Below are 19,366 nucleotides of genomic sequence, written 5' to 3' on the forward strand. Positions count from 1 at the left end.
ATGCTGTCTTGATTACTACTGGCAACTCAGCCTTAACCAGTCGTGTACAGACAGGACTTGAACAGGTATGTATCTGGATTCTGGGAAGTGGCTTTCAACCAGAACCATCAGTGGATAGACAGGACATGAAGTTAACAGTATTCAGTATGCTGCTTTTGAAATATTAGCTATATAATACAGAAAAATCAAATAAATGGAATAAATAAAAAAAAATCAGACTTCATTTTTTGATTTTTCAGAAAAAATAAAAAAAATCACCAACCCTGACTGTATAGATATATACTGTATGCAAAACAGAAATGTAACTTAGGAAAACAAATATGTTTTTGGAATACAGTATTAAATATTAAAACATGTAACTGTACAGTAGGTGCTACTCTGCATGGCACTGACCCATTAATACAAATGAGACTAGCAGTAGAAGTAGTTGCTGTTCCCTTGGCATTCTGGCCAAACAGCCCCCAGACTCTAAGGAAGGCCATTGCTGAGACCAGGCTTTCTCACAGAGCTCTCAAGGGGTGTATGTTGTGTTGTTGGTACAAGCAACTGTGTGCAATGCAATCTTCCATAATAATTCTTAATAGCATGGGGTGCTGTGTTCCATTCTGGACAGGCATCAGCTACTGAGTCATCCAGTCTCTTCTGATAACTTAAGAGGGCTGGATGATGCCAACATCTCGGTCTGGCCAGGTGGATCCTGTCCTCACGTGGGAGGTAGGATTCAGAAGGGTGGATATTAGGAGGCCGTGCATGCAGCTGTGTGTTGTCTTTGAGTGACTGAATGTGGCGGCGAGTGATCTGAGCATGGATATGCGTCTGGAAGCTGGTTTGAGAGGCTGAAAGGGGAGAGATGACAGTATCTGTGTATGATATTGTGTGATGAGTGTTATTTTGATGTTCCTTGGTGTGTGTGGATGTGCTGCCAGGTAGTGCAGTGGATGGAGTAGCAGTTTTTCAAAACTGTTCAAAATACTGATGCAGTGCTGTATATCAGTTAAAATTTACAACAGTACAGTACTTATAACTTCCCTTGATTTAAAGGTTGTAGAAAATAGTGTGGAAACAACAGTGACTTAGCAGGTCTGACAGCTATCTTTTGGTAACAGTAAAACAAATACTATAAGAAAACAACAAAAGGAAATAATTATAACACTAAAGGTAAACTGTAAATTCTGATTCATTCATATAATTATTTAGGCTAAAATGGGGGCAACAAATTAGCCTGCAAGTCTATGTAATATTCTTATATCTTTCTCATATTAAGAGCTTAACTACCAATAATTGCTGGGTAACAAGTAACCTGTCAATAAACAAGTACAAAGGTGTCAGACAAAGGCAGAAGCTTAAAGGTCCTAATATGAGGCTTCACTAAAATCACAAGTCTACAGGAGCTACAGGGCCCTAATAGGGGGCTTCACTAAAGGTGCAAGTCTACAGAAATAAAGCATCTCGTCTCAAAAAAATCAGAGAATAAGAACACAGCCATTCCCCATGATACTCCCAAACCTAAAAATTACATATGAAGGTATCAACTTTTGTTTTAATGTGCATAAATCTACCATGGTTGTTGAGCCTTTACCCAACTTGAGGCTATGAAAACAAACACATGATGAGTCATGTTATTTGTAAAGGAAACTATCTGGGCATATAGCAAACATAGTATGTGAACTCTTTGTTCACCTACAACTAACAGATGCATTTTATTGGTGTGTGTATGCTGATGTAAATTAAATACATATTTTTCTTTCTACATTCTACTCTAATACCTCAAACCCCCTTCAAGGGATCAGTTTTAATGGCAAAATGATAGTCTATTAGCTTTACCACCATTACCCTCAATGAAATAGTGAAATCTTTAAAATAAATTAATTACCTTTTATGACTTGTAAGCCTCATTAAAATGAGGCTTTTTTTTTTGTAACATATAACAATACACTGACATCAGAGTACTTATGTTTCTATGGACCAACACCATCAAGTAAATCAAAAGTCCTTCTCATAAAAATACCATTCTAGCTGTGATCACAGCTCTGTGACAGGGTATTGCAGTAATGACTGAAAAAAAATATGGGCTACATGATTTAACAGCTGCACCAATACAGTACTTACCTACCAGATATATGCAAACTGAATGTAGTTGGCTAAGCCAATTTCTTCACAATAAATCTGGCTTAGTGTGAAAGATGTGTTTCTTATGAAAATTTACTTCCAACAATAAAGTTTTTCCTGCTAACAGTACTAGTAATCAAACTACTGCACTATGGTCCAAACTTGCAAGTCCTTGCTGAATTTCATCCTGAATGTTGTCATGACATACGATAAATAAGCATATCATAACTTGTAATCACTTTTGTTTTGTAAATTAAAACAAGTTGACATACAAAAAGCAGTTAGAGAACTGAAAGAAAAAGTTATATTTATACAGTATAACTATTGTTATATGTACATGTATATACAAAAATGATTGAGGATGATGCCTTAATTAAAGTTACACTGAGTATACAGATGACAATTTGGGATGGCGATGTGATGGGGCTGAACATGAGATGGGTTGATGAGAAATGGCAGGACTAGGTAAAGTGTGGCTGGATGACGGGTGTAGGACATGACAGGGCAGGGCTGACTAGCATATGGTGCAGGTGGACGTACTGACACAGGAGGTGGTGGTGTCACCCGGGATCATGAGGTGCTTTTTCTTGTGTTTATCTGTCACTGGTAGACCCTGTGGTAAAAAGAAAGGGAAAAAAAAAGAAAAAGAAAAAAAAGAAAGATAAATTCTGTACATCAAATTACAATCCTAACATATGCAAACTGAATGGTAGGGGTTACAAAGAACACTAAACTTATTTCCTCAATCATCACTATCACCAAGATCAACAATCATCACTATCACCAAGATCATCTGAACCACATTCATCCATCTTCCAACCATGTTCTGCCCAATTAGTTGCATAGGGCCCTGGGGCTAGGCTACTCAGTTCAGACAATGAAGGAAAAGACAAGTCACTCACCCCTGTGCAACATTATGTGAGCAAAAAACTCTGACCTTATAAAGATTTAATCCGTTATGGGCAACATCCCAAAGGAGCACATTAAATCACAACACAACCATGCATCCATTTACTCGCTATACGGTTACCAACCAATGTAGTAAAAATGAATTTTGGGGTTATGGGAAACCATATGGCTTGTCATGTCACTCAGTGTGCCGTAAAATCACCTGAAGGCAGTACAGTACTACATAGTGAGTGGATAGTGAGTGTTCCCACCTACCAGTAAGATCCATCCATCCATCCATCATCCAATCCTATGTCACCCCACAGAAGAGTGTAGGAACCCGGGGCTAGGGAAGTTGGTACTGACATTTAAGATGAGAGTGACCAGCCTCACTCATCCCTCAATTGCATTACATGAGCAATAAACCCCAACCACCCCTTGGATATATAACTTCAATGGCTCAATCCGATTGGAGTGCCATAATTACCCACTAAACCACCAGGTGCCAAAATTTGGTTTTATGGTTACCACCCAGCGTAGTAAATGATTTTCTGGTGTACAGGAAACCATCTGACTTGTCACTCAGTGTAGAGTCACCCACAGGCAGAAAGAAGAGGAAAGAATAAAGGAAAGAAAGACAGAAGAGGGAGTGTAATGTCACCCATGGGCAGAAGGCCAAGGAAAGAATAAAGGAAACAAGGGCAGTAGAGGACGGAAGGAAAGAAGGATGGAGGAGAGAAAAGGGCTGACACCTGAGAGCAGCACTACACTGAATAGTGGATGGTGAGCAACCCCACCTACCATAACCAGTATGATCCCAGTATAAAAAACAGGGTGGGCAGGAACGATAGAATATACACACAGGGTTACCAATAGAATACACAACAAAATGGGCCCCACAATTAACAGTGTAAATCAGCATGCAAAGGCAGATTAATACTGACATCTGAACTGGTGTGGAAATATTCAATGACAATAAGTACCTCATCGGAATCAGATTTTTCTTACATGATTTATACCTTTCAATATACACGTACTGCAAAGATTTCTAACTTTCATTTCCAGAACAGTGAAATTGTGTTTTAAACACCATGTTCTTTCCATTCTTATTAATGGCAGAGAGTTATCTAATACTAACGAACTTAATGTCATGTCCACTATGAAAGATGATAGGAAATACAGTATTGATTGTTCACATTCCACTTACCAGTTAGTAGTGTTCAGAACACTGATTTGACTTGTAGGTGGTCGTCCAAGAGATGCGAGCACATTTTAAATACATTGTTGTGGTAAGTAAGGGCACTCACCATCCACTCACTCAAGGAGGTGCTGCTTTGGGTATCTCCCCTTTCCTCTCTTCTTTCCTTTCTGTTCTGTCTTTCCTCTTCCTTCTGCCTATGGGTGACTTTACACTCCCTCTTCTGCCTGTCTTTCCTTCATTCTTTCCCCTTCCTTCTGCCTATGGGTGACTCTACACTGAGAGACAAGCCAAATGGTTTCTTGTACACAAGGAAACCATTTGCTACGTTGTGGTAACCATTTAACCAAATTATGGCACCTGGTGGTTTTAATGAGTAATTAAGGCGCTCCAATCGGATTAAGCCAGTGAAGGTTTATATCCAATGGGTGGTTGGGGTTTACTGCTCATGTAATGCCACTCAGGGATGAGTGAGGCTGGTCACTCTCATCGTAAATGTCAGGACCAACTTGCCTAACCCCAGGCTCCTAAGCTCCTCATGGGGTCGACATAGGATTGGATGATGGATGGATTATTCATCCATTCATCCATCATCAAATCCTGTGTTGCACCATGAGGAGCATAGGAGCCCTGGGCTAGGCAAGCTGATCCTGACATTTAAGATTAAAGTGATGACTACAAATATTTTCCATATTCTCTATTAATCATTACTGCTCTTCATGTCTGTGTACCATAACAATAGGCTATCCATAAATATTGTGCAGACCACTTTAGTACAGGTGAAATCTGTTTACATGCAGAGTTTGGTCTGATGATGTGGATTTTCTTTTTCTACTGCTGTGAAATCATGGTGCTTGAGGAAATAATACTAATACAGTAATACAGTAGTAAATTACCAAGTAATCACCAAAGTCACAGAGGTGGCCCTAAAGACAGAATTCCACCATTCACTGACAGAAAGGAGTGACTAGCTTCAAACAGACAAGTTCTAAAATCTCACAATCATCCTTACATCATGGATTATCTTCCCATATATTACCATTATCATATCTAATTAGTACATGTAGACAAATTATAAAAAAAAAAAAAAAAAGTCAGCTGCTTCTCCAACTGGCCTCAAATTGACAATGTTGGGAGTCTAAGTGTTAGTTTCCTTATGAGGCTACTCAGCTGCAAAAAATAAAAATATATAAATAAATTAAAAAATTAAATAAATTTATCACTTGCTTGTATAACAGTGGTAGGTCCTTGATAATTTGATGCAGGTTAAATAGCTAATAAACAACTCAGCTGCCAGAGGGCTGTGTGTGGTACTTTCCAATCAGGCATATGAAGTCTGAGTGTTGGTTTTAACGACAGCCACAGTGAATATGTCAGTGATAATGGAGTCTTAATTGCCATACAGTAATTATTTAAAAATTCATAAACTGGTGTGCACTTGTACTGATGTCACAAACTTATCTTTTCATTCATTCATTCATTAACTAATCCAGTGATGCCCCTTGAGGAGCATAGGAGCCCGGGGTTAGGAAAGTTGGTCCTTACATTTAAGATGAGAATGATCAGCTTCACTCATTCCTGTGTGGCATTACATTAGCAGTAAACCCAAACCACCCCTTCTGCACATGCTCCATCTGATTGGAGAGCCTTAATTACCCACTAAACCACCAGGCGCCATAATTGGGTTATATGGTTACCACCCAGTGTTGTAAATGGTTTCCTGGTGTACAGGAAACCATTTGGCTTGTCACTCACTGTAGAGTCACCCGTAGAAAGAAGGAAGAGGAAAGAATGAAGGAAGGAAAGACAGAAGAGGAAGGATGGAATGAAGGAAGGAAGAGAGGAAATGGTAGGCACCCAAGTGCAACACTACACTGAGTGGATGGTGAGCACCCCCACCAACTTATCTTTTCAAAAGCTATTTTTACATTTGGTTAGTTTACCACAACAAGTAATCTTTCAAAAACTGAAGTACAATAGGGTACTTACATACACATGTATAAAAACACAACTCACATGAAAAACTTCCTCCTGACTCCATGCAATATTTACTACAATAATTCATACATCTGTACTTTAACTACATGTAAATAATCTACATTACAGACGCTGTTAGCAGAAATACTTATTACAGTACTGCTTGGACATTATCATCATCCTGTTCAAATGCACAACAATAATTTGAAAAAAAAAAGGGGGGGGGGATGGGGAGTGGCCTAGTTTAATTATGGGGTGGTTCAAGGGGAACTGTTTGAGGGGTCCAGGGGTATTCACCCAGAAATCTGAAATTGCCGATATATTTCAGGGGGCCAGAACCACCACAGCCATCCCTCTGGCTAAATCACTGACCCTGACCCTTTTTCTCAGTTAAGGATTAGGTGATGTAGGATTAAAAAGAAAGTAAAAAACACAGATGAGGACAAACTTTCAACTGCATGCATGTGAAATGGACCAGACATTCATTCACACATTACTGAAGCCCCTAGAATCCTGGTTCCTGCATCGTTTCGTTTCGTTTTTAAAGGCTCCAACATGCTTGCATGTGTTGGCCTTGGTCACCTAATGGCGGCTCTCCATGCTGCACGATCCATTGCAGCCTCCCTGTTCAGTCCCCCAACCCTAAGGTCACATTTAATGACCTCGTTCCATGTCTTTCTCAGTCTACCCCTCATAACCCCACCCCCAATATTAACACTTCTCACCTTCCTCACCCAATTATCATCCCCCATCCTCTCCACATGTCCAAACCACCTCAATCTACCTCTCCTCATCACAACACCAATACACTCCAGTCCCATCCTACCTCTCAACTCTTCCATTGTAAACCCAACCCCTCCAGGCCTTGGACGCAGGGACGCACTGCACATCCACCTAATCATTGTCATTTCTGTACGTCTGAGCCGGCGAATGTCTGCATATAACTTACAATACCATATTATGCAGTGTGGAAGACATTGCATTGTGGAAGATGCACTTTTTCTTTTTCTTTTTCTTTTTTTTATGGCACTGGCTCAATCAGTAGAGAGGTGGCCTGCAGTCCTAACGGACATTGGTTCAAATCCCTGCTGAGGCAGGGAACAGTTCATGGATCTGAATTTCAGAACAAAAAAGGAGACTTTACTGGTCTACCAGAAGACCCGCCAACATGTGGTAAAAACACCCCCCCTGATATCAATACACTAGTACTGTATGAGACAGTCCTAGCAGGTATTCAATATGGACAGTGGGCATTAGCACCGAAGTGGTGACATGTGGAGATGTAAGAGGACTACTGGGCCTCGGGGCTATGCCCTGAGGATAGGCACCGAAGTCTTTGCCCTAAGTCGGACACACACATGGGGGGAGGGGGGGGAGCTCATATCATCATTTTTGTACAAACATACATTCATCACCATCAATCATCCAGGCCTCCTTTCCCACCCTAAGGCAGGGTAAGGAGCAGCAATGTCCAGACAGCCCAAGTTTGCCCAATCCAATGGGTCACACTTCCATTCACTCATCATTCAAGCCCCTAGAATCCTGGCTCTATCTCATATGCCAAAACCTTTCATTACATTCTGCAGCTTCACATATACGTATCCAATGGAGTCAATTTGAATGCTGCCACATTAAAAGGCAGGGCCAAATACCTGATCATGCACTTCTCACAGCATTCATCCAGCCAGCTCGATCTCTTGTCAGTCCCCTAGCCTCACCACCTTCCACCTTCTCAGCCTACCTCACCTCCTCCCTCCTTCAAATTTGCTCAGATGTACCCTTTTCACCACTCTATTGTTATCCATTCTCTCCACATGATCATGCCATCTTAGTACATTCTCTTCGATTCTGGTGTCCACAGACTTCCTCATTCCACATCTTTCATGAATCACAGTATTTTTGTATCCTATCCACTCTCTGTACTCCACATGCATTCCTCGGCAGTCCCATTTCCACTGCTCTTACTCTTTTCATTTTCATGCCTCACCATAGTCTCACATCCATATGTTAAGTTGGAACTAACACTCTTTTACGTAAGCCTCATGCAGCTGGAACACTCAAGCCTCTGTTTCTTATCAAGGCCTTCATTGCACCTCCTACTTTCCTTCCTTGTGTCACTCGACTTTCCACTTCTTTTGCACATTTTCCTCCCTTTTTCTATCACTGTACCAAGGTATTTGAACTCTCTCAACAATTCCAGCCTCTCTCCATTCACTGTAACATCACACTGGGAGACACCTTCTCTCTCAGTTACCATCACTTTACTCTTTTCTACATTTACTCTCAGGTCACAACGCTCACAGACATCAGCAAAACTCTGCACTAGTCTACCAAGTCCTTGTCCAGTATTTGCAAGTCGCACTGCATCATCAGCATACAACAAATTTGGGATATTCCATCCATCACCAACATCATCCCTCTCTCCATTACTTGTGTTTTTAATTCTCTCATCACCTCATATATATATATATATATATATATATATATATATATATATATATATATATCCATCTATCCATCATCCAATCCTACATTGCCCCATGAATATATATATATATATATATATATATATATATATATATATATATATATATACATCCCCCCAGCCATCCATCATCCAATCCTACATAGCCCCATGAATATATATATATATATATATATATATATATATATATATATATATCCATCCATCCATCCATCATCCAATCCTACATTGCCCCATGAATATATATATATATATATATATATATATACACTGTATATATTTTTTTATGCAAGGAAGAAGGAATCAAAGGCCACGAGCCCGCAATAAGAGTTCCATCCAAGAGAAAAACAAAATACAAGAGAGAGCCAAATTCGAGATCCATTCATATATATATATATATATATATATATATATATATATATATATATATATATATATATATATACAGTATTTTGTCGTACAGTATACTTTTTCAAGATCCGTACATGCCATAAACACCTTACAGTCCTACTCACAAGTCTTCTCCACTATCTGTCTCACTGCAAATATTTGATCCACACATTCTCTGCCATTCCTAAAGCCACCCTGTTCATCACTCACTAGGACTTCTGATATCTCTCTTAACTTCTCTATAATAATTCTTCCATATAACTTCCCTAAAACAGTCAATAAACTTATGACACAATAATTCTTGTACTCACTTTGCTCACCTTTATTTTTGTACAGGGGCACAATCACAGCCTTTTTCCACTCTCCTGGCACAGTTTCACTCATCCATGCCTTCTTACATATCTCCAACAAGCACTTCACTCCGGTCTCTCCATTACACTTAATCATCTCTGCATACACCTCATCAACCCCAGCTGCTTTCCCTTTCTCAGCCACTTCACAGTGTTCTTCACACGTGTGAGAGCACTTTTCCTGGCACTGCATTCCTTCTCTGCACACTCCCAAAACCAATCATGTTTACAGCCGCTCTGTGCTCTCTATTCCCATTCATCAGGCTTTCAAAATATTCTTCCCATCTGGTCCTTACTTCATCCCCATTGTTTAATAATCTACCATTTACATCCTTCACATTCTCACATTTCTTTCCGATTCACTTCTACATTCCCGCACCTCTTTCCAGAATAACTTCAGAGTAATTTGCATTCATTTTTCTTCCTAGACCATTATTTACTTCCTTCTTTTTCCTCTTCACTAGTCTCTTTACATGCTTGTTGCTCTCAATATATTCAGTTCTTATTTCAACTGAACCCCTGTTCTGTAACCACTCTAACCATTTCTTCCTCTTTTCCACCACTGCTCTCTTAACCTCTTCATCCCACCATGCCATACTTTTCTTCTTTGTTGTCACTCTTGCCACACCACACACTGCTTTTAGCATTCCTAACTATGCAATCCCTATACGCATTCCACAGCCTGTCCAGATCCATTTCATTCCAATTCACTGATTCTAACTCCTCCCCTACTTTGGTTCTGTATTCATCTGTCATTTCATTGATCCTCAGCTTCTAGTCTTTCTCCCTGACTGCTCCTCTCTCTCCTGGTTCACCTCGCTCCTCTCAGCTTGATTTTGCATAACACAATCATGTGATCTGATGGACCTCCACACTGTCCTCTCACGGACCTCGTATCAGCAACCGTTCCCAGCATCAACCTCTCCACGAGCATGTAATCAATCAGGCTACTTTCAACACAATCCCCGTTGCCTCTATACCATGCATATTTATGTGCATCTTTTTGTTTGAAATAGAAGTTACAATCGCACAACCTCCTTTCCTGACACATATCCTCCAGTCGATTCCCATTATCATTTTCTCCTGGTACTCCATTACAACTCATTATGTCATCCTCAGGACCAATGCTTACTCTTCCATTCATACTGTCCATTACGATCATTTTATGGCTCCTAAGCATTTTTCCCCATTGCTTCATTCAGCTCATCCCAAAACCTCTTTCTCTCATTCCTGTCATCACATGGTGCATACGTTACAATCACTGCCACTTTCACCTCCTCAAACTTGAACTTGACAGACATTCATCTCAAGTTGACCATTTGTAATCTCTCATTCCACTCTGTCACACCTCATTCATCAACAAAGCAACTCCTTCCTTGTGGTGGTGGTTGGACTGACTGGCAGCAGGCATCTTTTCATGTAGAAATGTGGGCCTTTGTTGCAGGTAATTATCATCTTTATTCTAAAGTAAAATAATAGTCAATAGAAATGAAAGCCTGTAACAAAGGCCCACACTTCTACATGAAAAGATGCCTGCTACCAGTCAGTCCACCCACCACTGTGAATTTGTCTAAATTCATCACAGGTCCTATTCTGTTAGTATGAAGATGACAAGAAGCAGGATATTTTGGGTACCACTAGTACAACGATAAGAAAATATATGCATACTGGTATATCAGCACCTTAAGATATTTAATGCTTACATCTGGAAAAATGAACAGAGAAGTAAACGAACAGATGACAGTAACAGCTTCAAGTTTAATCAAATGTAAATTGGGGACTTCAAGAACTCTCTGCTGACTTCAGTGGACAACACCACTGCTGCACAACCAGCAACCGGTACCACAGTAAACAAATATATATTGCACAGGTTATGTGGTTGAGTCTTCAACATTTTTCTAAAATCCACTGAATAAATACTCAAGTGCTTCCTAATTTCACAACATATAAATAGTATCAGTAAAATAAGTTTCATATAATAGAAAATACATATGAAAAGAAAGAGATGAGGTAACCATCTGCATAACAGCAGGCTGCTCGGAATAGGTTCTACACTAGCATCTCCCATAACTCATCACCTTCATCTTCGAAAATGCATGGGGATTTCTCAAGGCACTTTATTTTAAGGAAGAAGTGCATTTTCCATGCTGTAAAATAAACCTTTTATTTCATGCTTGAGGGTGCAAAAGTGGACATCTGAGGATTAAGTAAGACTAAATGGAGAGGTGTGAGTAAGAAAGAGTGGGTGTATGGATAGGGTATATGCGTGGGAGCGTGGGAGTAGGTGAGAATGAAAGGGTAAAGAGGGTACTGTATATGTATTGTTGTGTGCAAGAGATGGATGAAGATAAGAGAGTATGGATCAGTTGATTCACAGATTGTGTGGGTAAGACTGAAAGTAGGTTTATAAATGTGGGCGATTCTATGTGTGTATATGCCAACATAAGATCGTGCAAATAGAGTGAAAGAAGAGTTCTGGACAAATGTGGAAGCATGCATGGAAAAGTCTGACAGGAATGAGTTTTTTTGATTGGAGATATAAATGAAAAAGCAGGGAATGTGAAGGTGGATGGAGTAATTGGTGAGTAGGGTGTGCCTGCAGAAGTGGATGAGAATGGCATTGCTCTAGTGGACATTTCTGCAGAGAGGGAGTTGTTTGTTGGCTGGTGATAGCCAATACCGTCTTTGGGTACAAAATGATCCAAAGGTATATGTGGGAGGTGAACAGAAATCAATGGAAGGCAATGATTGATTGTATGTGTGTGGATGACAGACTGAGAAACTATGTAATGGATGCAAAAACATACAGAGGCTGGGGGAAAGGACTTTTGGACCACCACTTGGTGGTGGTGAAAGTCGAGGTTCAAGTGCAATGGAGGAAGAGAAGGACAGACAGACAGCAGGCCGTAGTCCATATGATGAGGGTAGAAAGGTTGCAAGATGATAAACAAGGCAGAATATAGGAGAAAAGTGGAGAAGCGATTGGGCAAACATGCTTTGGAGCAGATGGGGGAGGTGGGAGGTGTGCAAGATATTCCCAGAAGAAATCTGTGCAGCATGTGAGGTGGCGTGTGGGGTGAAGAGAAGACATAAGAGGCTGCAAAGAACAGCATGGTGGAATGAAGAGGAGAGACAAGCTGTGGCATAAAAGAAAGCACATAGAGAATGAATAGCAAGCAGAAGCATGGAGGATGTTAGAGACGGAAAAGTTATATGTAGAAAGGACGAGACAGGTGAAAAGATTAGTACGAGAATAAGGAGAGAGTGGATGAGGAATTTCGAAGGAATCTGAGCATATGGTGGAAGGCATGTAAGAAAATGTTCTGGAAGAAGGTAAAGACAGTTAGACAGGGTAATAAAAAAGTTAGTAGGGGAGTGAAAGATAAAAATGGTGGATTGATAATGGAGAAGGGAAAAGAAGTTAGCAAATGAAGAGAACACTTTAAGGAACTATTACACAAACAGAAAGAAAGTAATGCAAGCACAAGTGGTTGGGAAATCACTAGGAGAAAGAGATATGAAGAAAGGAAGAGATCAATAGGATGGAAGTAGTGGAAGCAATGAAGAATGTCAAAATGGGGAAGGCCCCAGGAACTGATGGAGTGTGTGGTGAAATGATGAAGCACGGGGTAGAGATAGTGGTAGAATGGGTATGCAAGATGTACAGATCAGCCTGGGAGGGAGGTAGAGTCCTGGAGGATTGGATGTTTTTTCATTCATTCATTGCCAGACACCATGTATCCCAAACGGGGTGGCCAACGGCTTAGAGTTAATTGTTTTACAGGGAGGGGCACTAATCCTCCACCAACCCCACTCGACATGTAGGGAGAACGTTATGCCAACAGCATCTGGTGTTCCCAGGCGGTCACCCATCCAAGTACTAACCAGACCCAACGTTGCTTAACTTCGCTGATCGAACGGGAAGCGGTGTACTCAACGTGGTATGGATTGGATGTCAGGTATAATTATTCCCCTGTACAAAGGAAAAGGAGGAAAAGAAGTGTGTGGTAATTATAAGGGCATTTGTCTTCTTAGTAAAATAAGAAAAGTGTATGGTAGGATACCTACTGACTGAGTTAGGGATATAACAGAGGAGATAGTTGGAGAAGAACAGGGAGGTTTTAGGAAGGGAAGAGACTGTGCAGATCAGAAATTCATCTTAAAATCTTTAGTGAAAAAGTTTTTACAGAAGGGAAAGAGGTTGTATGCTGGCTTCATGGATTTGAAGAAAGCATAAGACAGAGTGGATAGAAAAGGATTGTGGAAAATATTAAGAATATACAGTATGGGGTAAATGGGAAGTTACTGAATGCCATGAAGAGTATGTATGAGGGTGCTAAGGCTGCAGTGTGTGTGGACAGTGAACTGAGTTAATTTTACTTTCCAAATGTTGGACTGAAACAGGGATGTGTCGTGTCTCTATAGCTGTTTAAACTGTATATGGATGGGATTATAAAAGAGGTCCAAGGTAGGGCAGTGACTGCTGGAGAGGTCCTAATGAGCGAGGGCAGAGTTTGGAAACTTCCAGATCTATTGCTTGCAGATGATAGATGATACTGTATTATTACAGTGAAGACAATGCGGAACTGCAAGGCTTACTGCATGAGTTTGGGAGTGTGTGTAAGAAACAGAATCTAAAGATGAACGTAGAGAAAAATTTTGGCCTTTAAGAGAAATGACGTCACTGAATGTACAGTCAGGTTCAATGATAAGGAAATGGAAAATATGAGTGCAATTAAGTATGGTACCCTCATACAGTGAACGTATTCACAGTAAACGAATCGCCTAGTGAACGAGGGAGGGGTAATCAGGTCTACGAAACCATAATAAACGAGTTGAACCCCCAGTGAATGAAATCGGGGGAAAAAGTAGGCCATAACTGCTTTCTCCATGTTGAATGCTCCCACCCATCCCCAGCAGATCACCTTAGGACACATGAAGTGCTCAGTGCAGCAGAAACCACTTTTCATTAATACACTGAAAGGCAAAATACAGAAGTCAACAGAAGAAAGCAAACACTCATCACACGATACTACCGAACTCAAGAACAACAGGAGCCAGTTGCCCCTACATCTTCTGCTACACTTCTTGGAGAAGACGATGATGATGTGACATCAGTGATGTCATTTTTGGACTTCGAAGGTTTTATGGAAGAGGTGAAAGAGATAGAGGCACATGGGGAAGTGGTTCAGTCAATTGATGAGGATGGGACTGGTGATGGGCAGAGATGCCAATTTGGCACTTTTGATGCTAGAGCTAGTGCTTTTCATAATAATTTAGTGCAAATAATTATCAGATTTTCTTCTATATCTAACATGTTTTGAAGTCCAATTTAACATGAAAATCTGAACTGTTCACCTATAGTTAAGTGCATTTTAAAGTTGAGCTTGGCACTTTTCAAGATTTCTACTTGGCAACACTGGTGACGGGAATGGGGGAGTGGAGGGTGATGTGGTGGGGTCATCCTAAGTGTATCTCCCTGCCTTGGAACCACATGTATTCAAGCCAATCAGGACTGCCATCTGCTCCACTTAAGGTAAATAACCATGTGTTTGTTATCTGTACAAATGTGCCCTTTAGTATGTCTCTATGGCTCAAAAAGTGGACTCTGAGGGAAAGGCGCCACCCATTTTCTATTTTTCCCATATGTTGTTCGCTGTGAATGAATTCAAAGTGAACGAGCTCACCTGCTGCCCATAAACTCGTTCACTGTGCGAGGGCACTGCACTTGGGTAGTGTGATAAGTAAGGACAGAAGTTTGGAGGATGAAGTGTTTGAATGAGTGCAACAAGGAAGAATGGTTGCTAGTTCTCTGAAAGCTGTGATAAGAAATAGGGAATGAGCATGGAAGTAAAAAAGTCGCTGCATGATAGTATTGTGATACCAGCTCTGACACAAAAAAGTGATGCCTGGACCTTATTGGATGGACACAAGTCAAGAATGAGAGCAGTGGAAATGAGTTATCTGAGCAGAGCATGTGGAGTTACATGGAAAGACAGACTGACAAATGAGGACGTGATGAAGCATTGTGGTGTGAATGTGGATGTGATAGAAAACATTAGGAGCAATACACTGAGGTGGTTTGGCCATGTGGAGAGGATGGAGAGCGAGGGTGAGTGAGGTAGCAGGGGGGAGGGGGAGGCCAAGGATGAGATGGAGGGATGGAGTGGAGAAATATGTGAGAGAGGGGGGTGTGAGCTGGCAGGAAGGCTGTGAAACGGTGGGGGACAGGGCAACATGGAGACGATTTGTTTGTGCCCACCCCTTAAAGGACTGAGAACATCTGGCAAGGGACAGACAGACAGACAGAGTTTCTTCAGTAATCAAATACCATATCCCATCTTACCTGTCTAAAGACAGCTATAAATACTACAGTATTCTCTGATTACTAACCTGTCTAAGTCGAGTGGTATGGTTGTGAATGGTGTAGCTCTTCAGATGTGACTTGATGGGTTGTGGTAGTGGGAGGTGCTCAATACCATACACTGTGGTAGTGGCAACAATAGCCCTGCTGCACAGTTCCTGGAGGCTTAACACTGCAGACACAAGTTTTGTTACACTTCATATCAAACATTCATTCACATATCATTTTATTCTAATAATCAACTACAACTACAAGAGTGGAGAGGGGGAGGGAGGAGGTGCTAACATACCTTGATACTTTTATTTAAGATCACGTGCATTAATGTGCATCAACCCTGATTAAGTTCTACCCCCTACCCTGTTTTAATGTTTAGTCTCTCTCCTTCCCTCCATTACTGCAGTGTGAGAGCTATGTACCTTTATTAGCTCTCCAGAGCCGCTCCATGCCATTACGTCTGAGTGCTAGTCTTGAAAGTTCAGTGAAGCTCTCCACAATGTTGAAATCACACAGAGGACTCACTTCAAAAAGATTAACATGGTTCTTTGCAGCATACTGCTCAGCTTGGCTTTGGCTAACTTGCCTCTTGAATGCTAGATGAAGCCTGTTTCCTATTAGCACCTTGGGCACTCCTGGTGCATGCTGGAAGTTGAAACAGGTTAAATACATTCAACATTTATATTTATCCTGGACTGTAACAGCACACAAAATACAATTCCAGTTATATGATTCTTTCACTATGGTGAGAACATTTATTCTTTCTACCCCATATAGTATGCTCAACTTTTGGGAGATCTTTTACAGACTGGGGCTTCAGTATCATCTCCATTAACCTCTTCATATTGCTAAGTCTCTCCTACACGAAAAAAAACTGCTGAGTTATATCAGCAACACAATTTAAAAACAGCATCACTGTATGGAAGGGAATAAAGTTTGTTAATGATGTGCAACACCTGTAAATGTCATGAGTACAGGATTGTGTAAGTTAACAGACCACTGGCATAAGACATATTCCTGCCCTGAAAAATATGGTGGAATATATACCTACTATATAACAGACATAGATGACACTGAAACCCAGTAAGAACCAAAGAATAACTAATCATCTACATTTTCATTTGAACATATGAATGAGATGTTTAAGGCCAAGGTCTGATATTATACTGCAACTTTAAGGTACCAATAATTTTGATCTGAGCATCATTTTAAATGAATGATGATTACTATAGTCACGGCGTGCGAGTCTGAGGTTGTCATTATCGTGCCCAAGCAACATACCCATCAACAGTGCACCAGATTTCGTGTAAAATATGACACGCCTGTGATTTGTGTATAATATATTCATGTATAATAATATGCATTATCTATTCATGTACAATAATACAATTTGTGTATAATAACATATGAAATTGGACGCACTGTTGACAGCTAGGTTGCCAGGGTAGGATAATCACGACCTCAGAGTCGTGCGTCGTAATTATACAGTAGTACTGTACAGCAGTCTCCTAAGTCTTCTGCAACAACAATGATTTTCCATTTTTATGTTCTGATCTTGGTCATTCTTGTGTTCTGTTCTTGGAGGCACTCTGGAAGAAGGCTTGCTAGGCATTCAAAGCATGGGGTTGTTGCTGGGTATTGTTTAACGCCAGTCTGTCTTGCTAAGCAGACCTATTAGCCACTGCAGGGCCATTTTGTGCTGTGAACCAAAGTTCCCTTGCAGTTGACGGCACCTTGCTGCTATATCATTCATTCATTCATTCATCATCCAATCCTACATTGCCCCACGAGAAGCGTAGCAGCCCGGAGCTAGGCAAGTTGGTCCTGACATTTAAGATGAGAGTGACCAGCCTCACTCATCCCTAAGTGGCATTACATGAGCAATAAACCCCAACCACCCCTTGGATATAAACCTTCACCGGCTCAATCCGACTGGAGTGCAATTATTACCCACTAAACCACCAGGTGCCAAAATTTGGCTATATGGTTACCACCCAGCGTAGTAAATGGTTTCCCGGTGTACAGAAATTCATTTGGCTTGTCACTCAGTGTAAAGTCACCCACAAGCAGGAGGAGGAGGAAAGAATGAACGAAAGAAAGACAGAAGAGGATGGAAGGAAAGAAGGATGGAGGAGAGGAAAGGGCTGACACCCGAGAGCAGCACTACATCGAGTGAGTGGATGGTGAGTGCCCCCACCTACCACAACTTGCCACTATAAGGCATGGAAAAATGTGGGGTGGTTTGGTTCCTGGGGTGGATGCTGCATCTGCATCTCCACCCAATTAATGGGATCCCCATAGTAAGCTCCACTTCATCCCATGATCTAGTTACATGGTTACCATCCAGTGCTGTAAATGGATTCCTGGGTTAGAGGGAAACCATTACTCTTGTCACTCAGTGCAGAGGCAACTGAAGTGGAAAGAAGAATTTAAAAGCTGACAGGAAGGAAAGACAGAAGCAGGAGGAGAGGCAGACACAGATATAGAATGCTAAAGGAGAGGCAGCACTACTTCAAGTGAGTGGATGATGGCCACCACCACCAACTACCAGTACCATTGGTAATACACATATATATTGTGATACTGCAAGTCCACAGCTAACAAACTTTTGATATGTTGCTGATTCAAATGGACCTATCAATTGTAAAACCTGAGCTACTCATAATGGCTCACTGTTACGAATACTTGCACTACCTATGATGATTTAAGAAAGTGCATGCCATCCACTGTTGTTTGTCCTTCCGTAATGCCCATTCAAGCATGCAAGACTTCATTAGAATAAATGGTAGGTGTTTTGTGTTTTCTATATATCTGAACACTACATACATGGGTTATACATTCTATTATACAAATTCAACTTAATCTTCAAAACAGATCTCACTGATCTGCCAGGGATTATATGTTCTAAATCTATGAAATGGTAATAATATAATAAAGACAACAATTCTGAGTTGCATACGGAACAAATGTGACAAAAACAACCTTGAATATGAATTTTGTTTGCTTGCTGGGGACCTGCTGTGTCATAAAACTAGTATAACAAAAAGAATTTTAAAAACCTCAAGAGCTACATGTCTGAAGAGTTTTGAGGGAATAAAACTAAAATGATGTTAAACTCTATCTATACAGTATCACAAAAACTAGATACGAGAAATCTGAAAGATAGCTATTGTCTCACAACTGCAGCCTTTCTAACATGCTAAGTGTTGTGTAGGACACAAATGACAACTCCTCCCTATTCTATGCCCATGATCTTTCATCAAATTGTGTGAATCAAACACTAGTACTAATCAGACTGAAAAATTACATAATGTAACTACACTACAGTGATCCCTTGGTTATAGGAGTTTTCATTATCACTGCTAGGTGAAAATCTGCGCTTATGTTGTTATCGTGCATTTTTTGGATAAAAACTTTATCATACACGTGAGCTGGTCTCGGCCAACAACAACAACAGTGCACAATCTGTAGTTTCTGATGGCTTTCAGGGATTCAAAGATGAGGCCCAACTCAAGGAGTTAATCCTAGGTGGTTGAGACAATTAACTCTCAACCCCCTAGCCTCAGAATCCCTTACCTATAGCCCATCTTAGATCTCTATATGGTATGTGT

The 19,366-nt window shown here is 40.7% G+C and overlaps 1 protein-coding gene and 1 pseudogene across 1 annotated transcript in view; both read right to left on the reverse strand.

The window, feature by feature from the left end:
• Positions 1-1,053: 1,053 nt before the first annotated feature.
• Rab40 (RAS oncogene family member Rab40) overlaps positions 1,054-19,366 on the reverse strand; it is a 63,575-nt gene continuing 45,262 nt past the window's right edge. Inside the window, exons 3-5 of the mRNA XM_080284936.1 lie at positions 16,178-16,400; positions 15,791-15,933; positions 1,054-2,722 (exon numbers count right to left, since the gene is read on the reverse strand). Coding sequence (XP_080141062.1) covers positions 2,624-2,722; positions 15,791-15,933; positions 16,178-16,400 — 465 coding nt within the window. The 3' untranslated portion in view covers positions 1,054-2,623. The remainder of the gene's footprint in view (positions 2,723-15,790; positions 15,934-16,177; positions 16,401-19,366) is intronic.
• LOC145415782 (5S ribosomal RNA) lies at positions 13,234-13,350 on the reverse strand (annotated as a pseudogene).

The sequence above is a fragment of the Coenobita brevimanus genome, chromosome 103, assembly GCF_032717465.1.
Source record: "Coenobita brevimanus isolate Jiangsu-jjx chromosome 103, ASM3271746v2, whole genome shotgun sequence".
Lineage (NCBI taxonomy): Eukaryota > Metazoa > Arthropoda > Malacostraca > Decapoda > Coenobitidae > Coenobita > Coenobita brevimanus.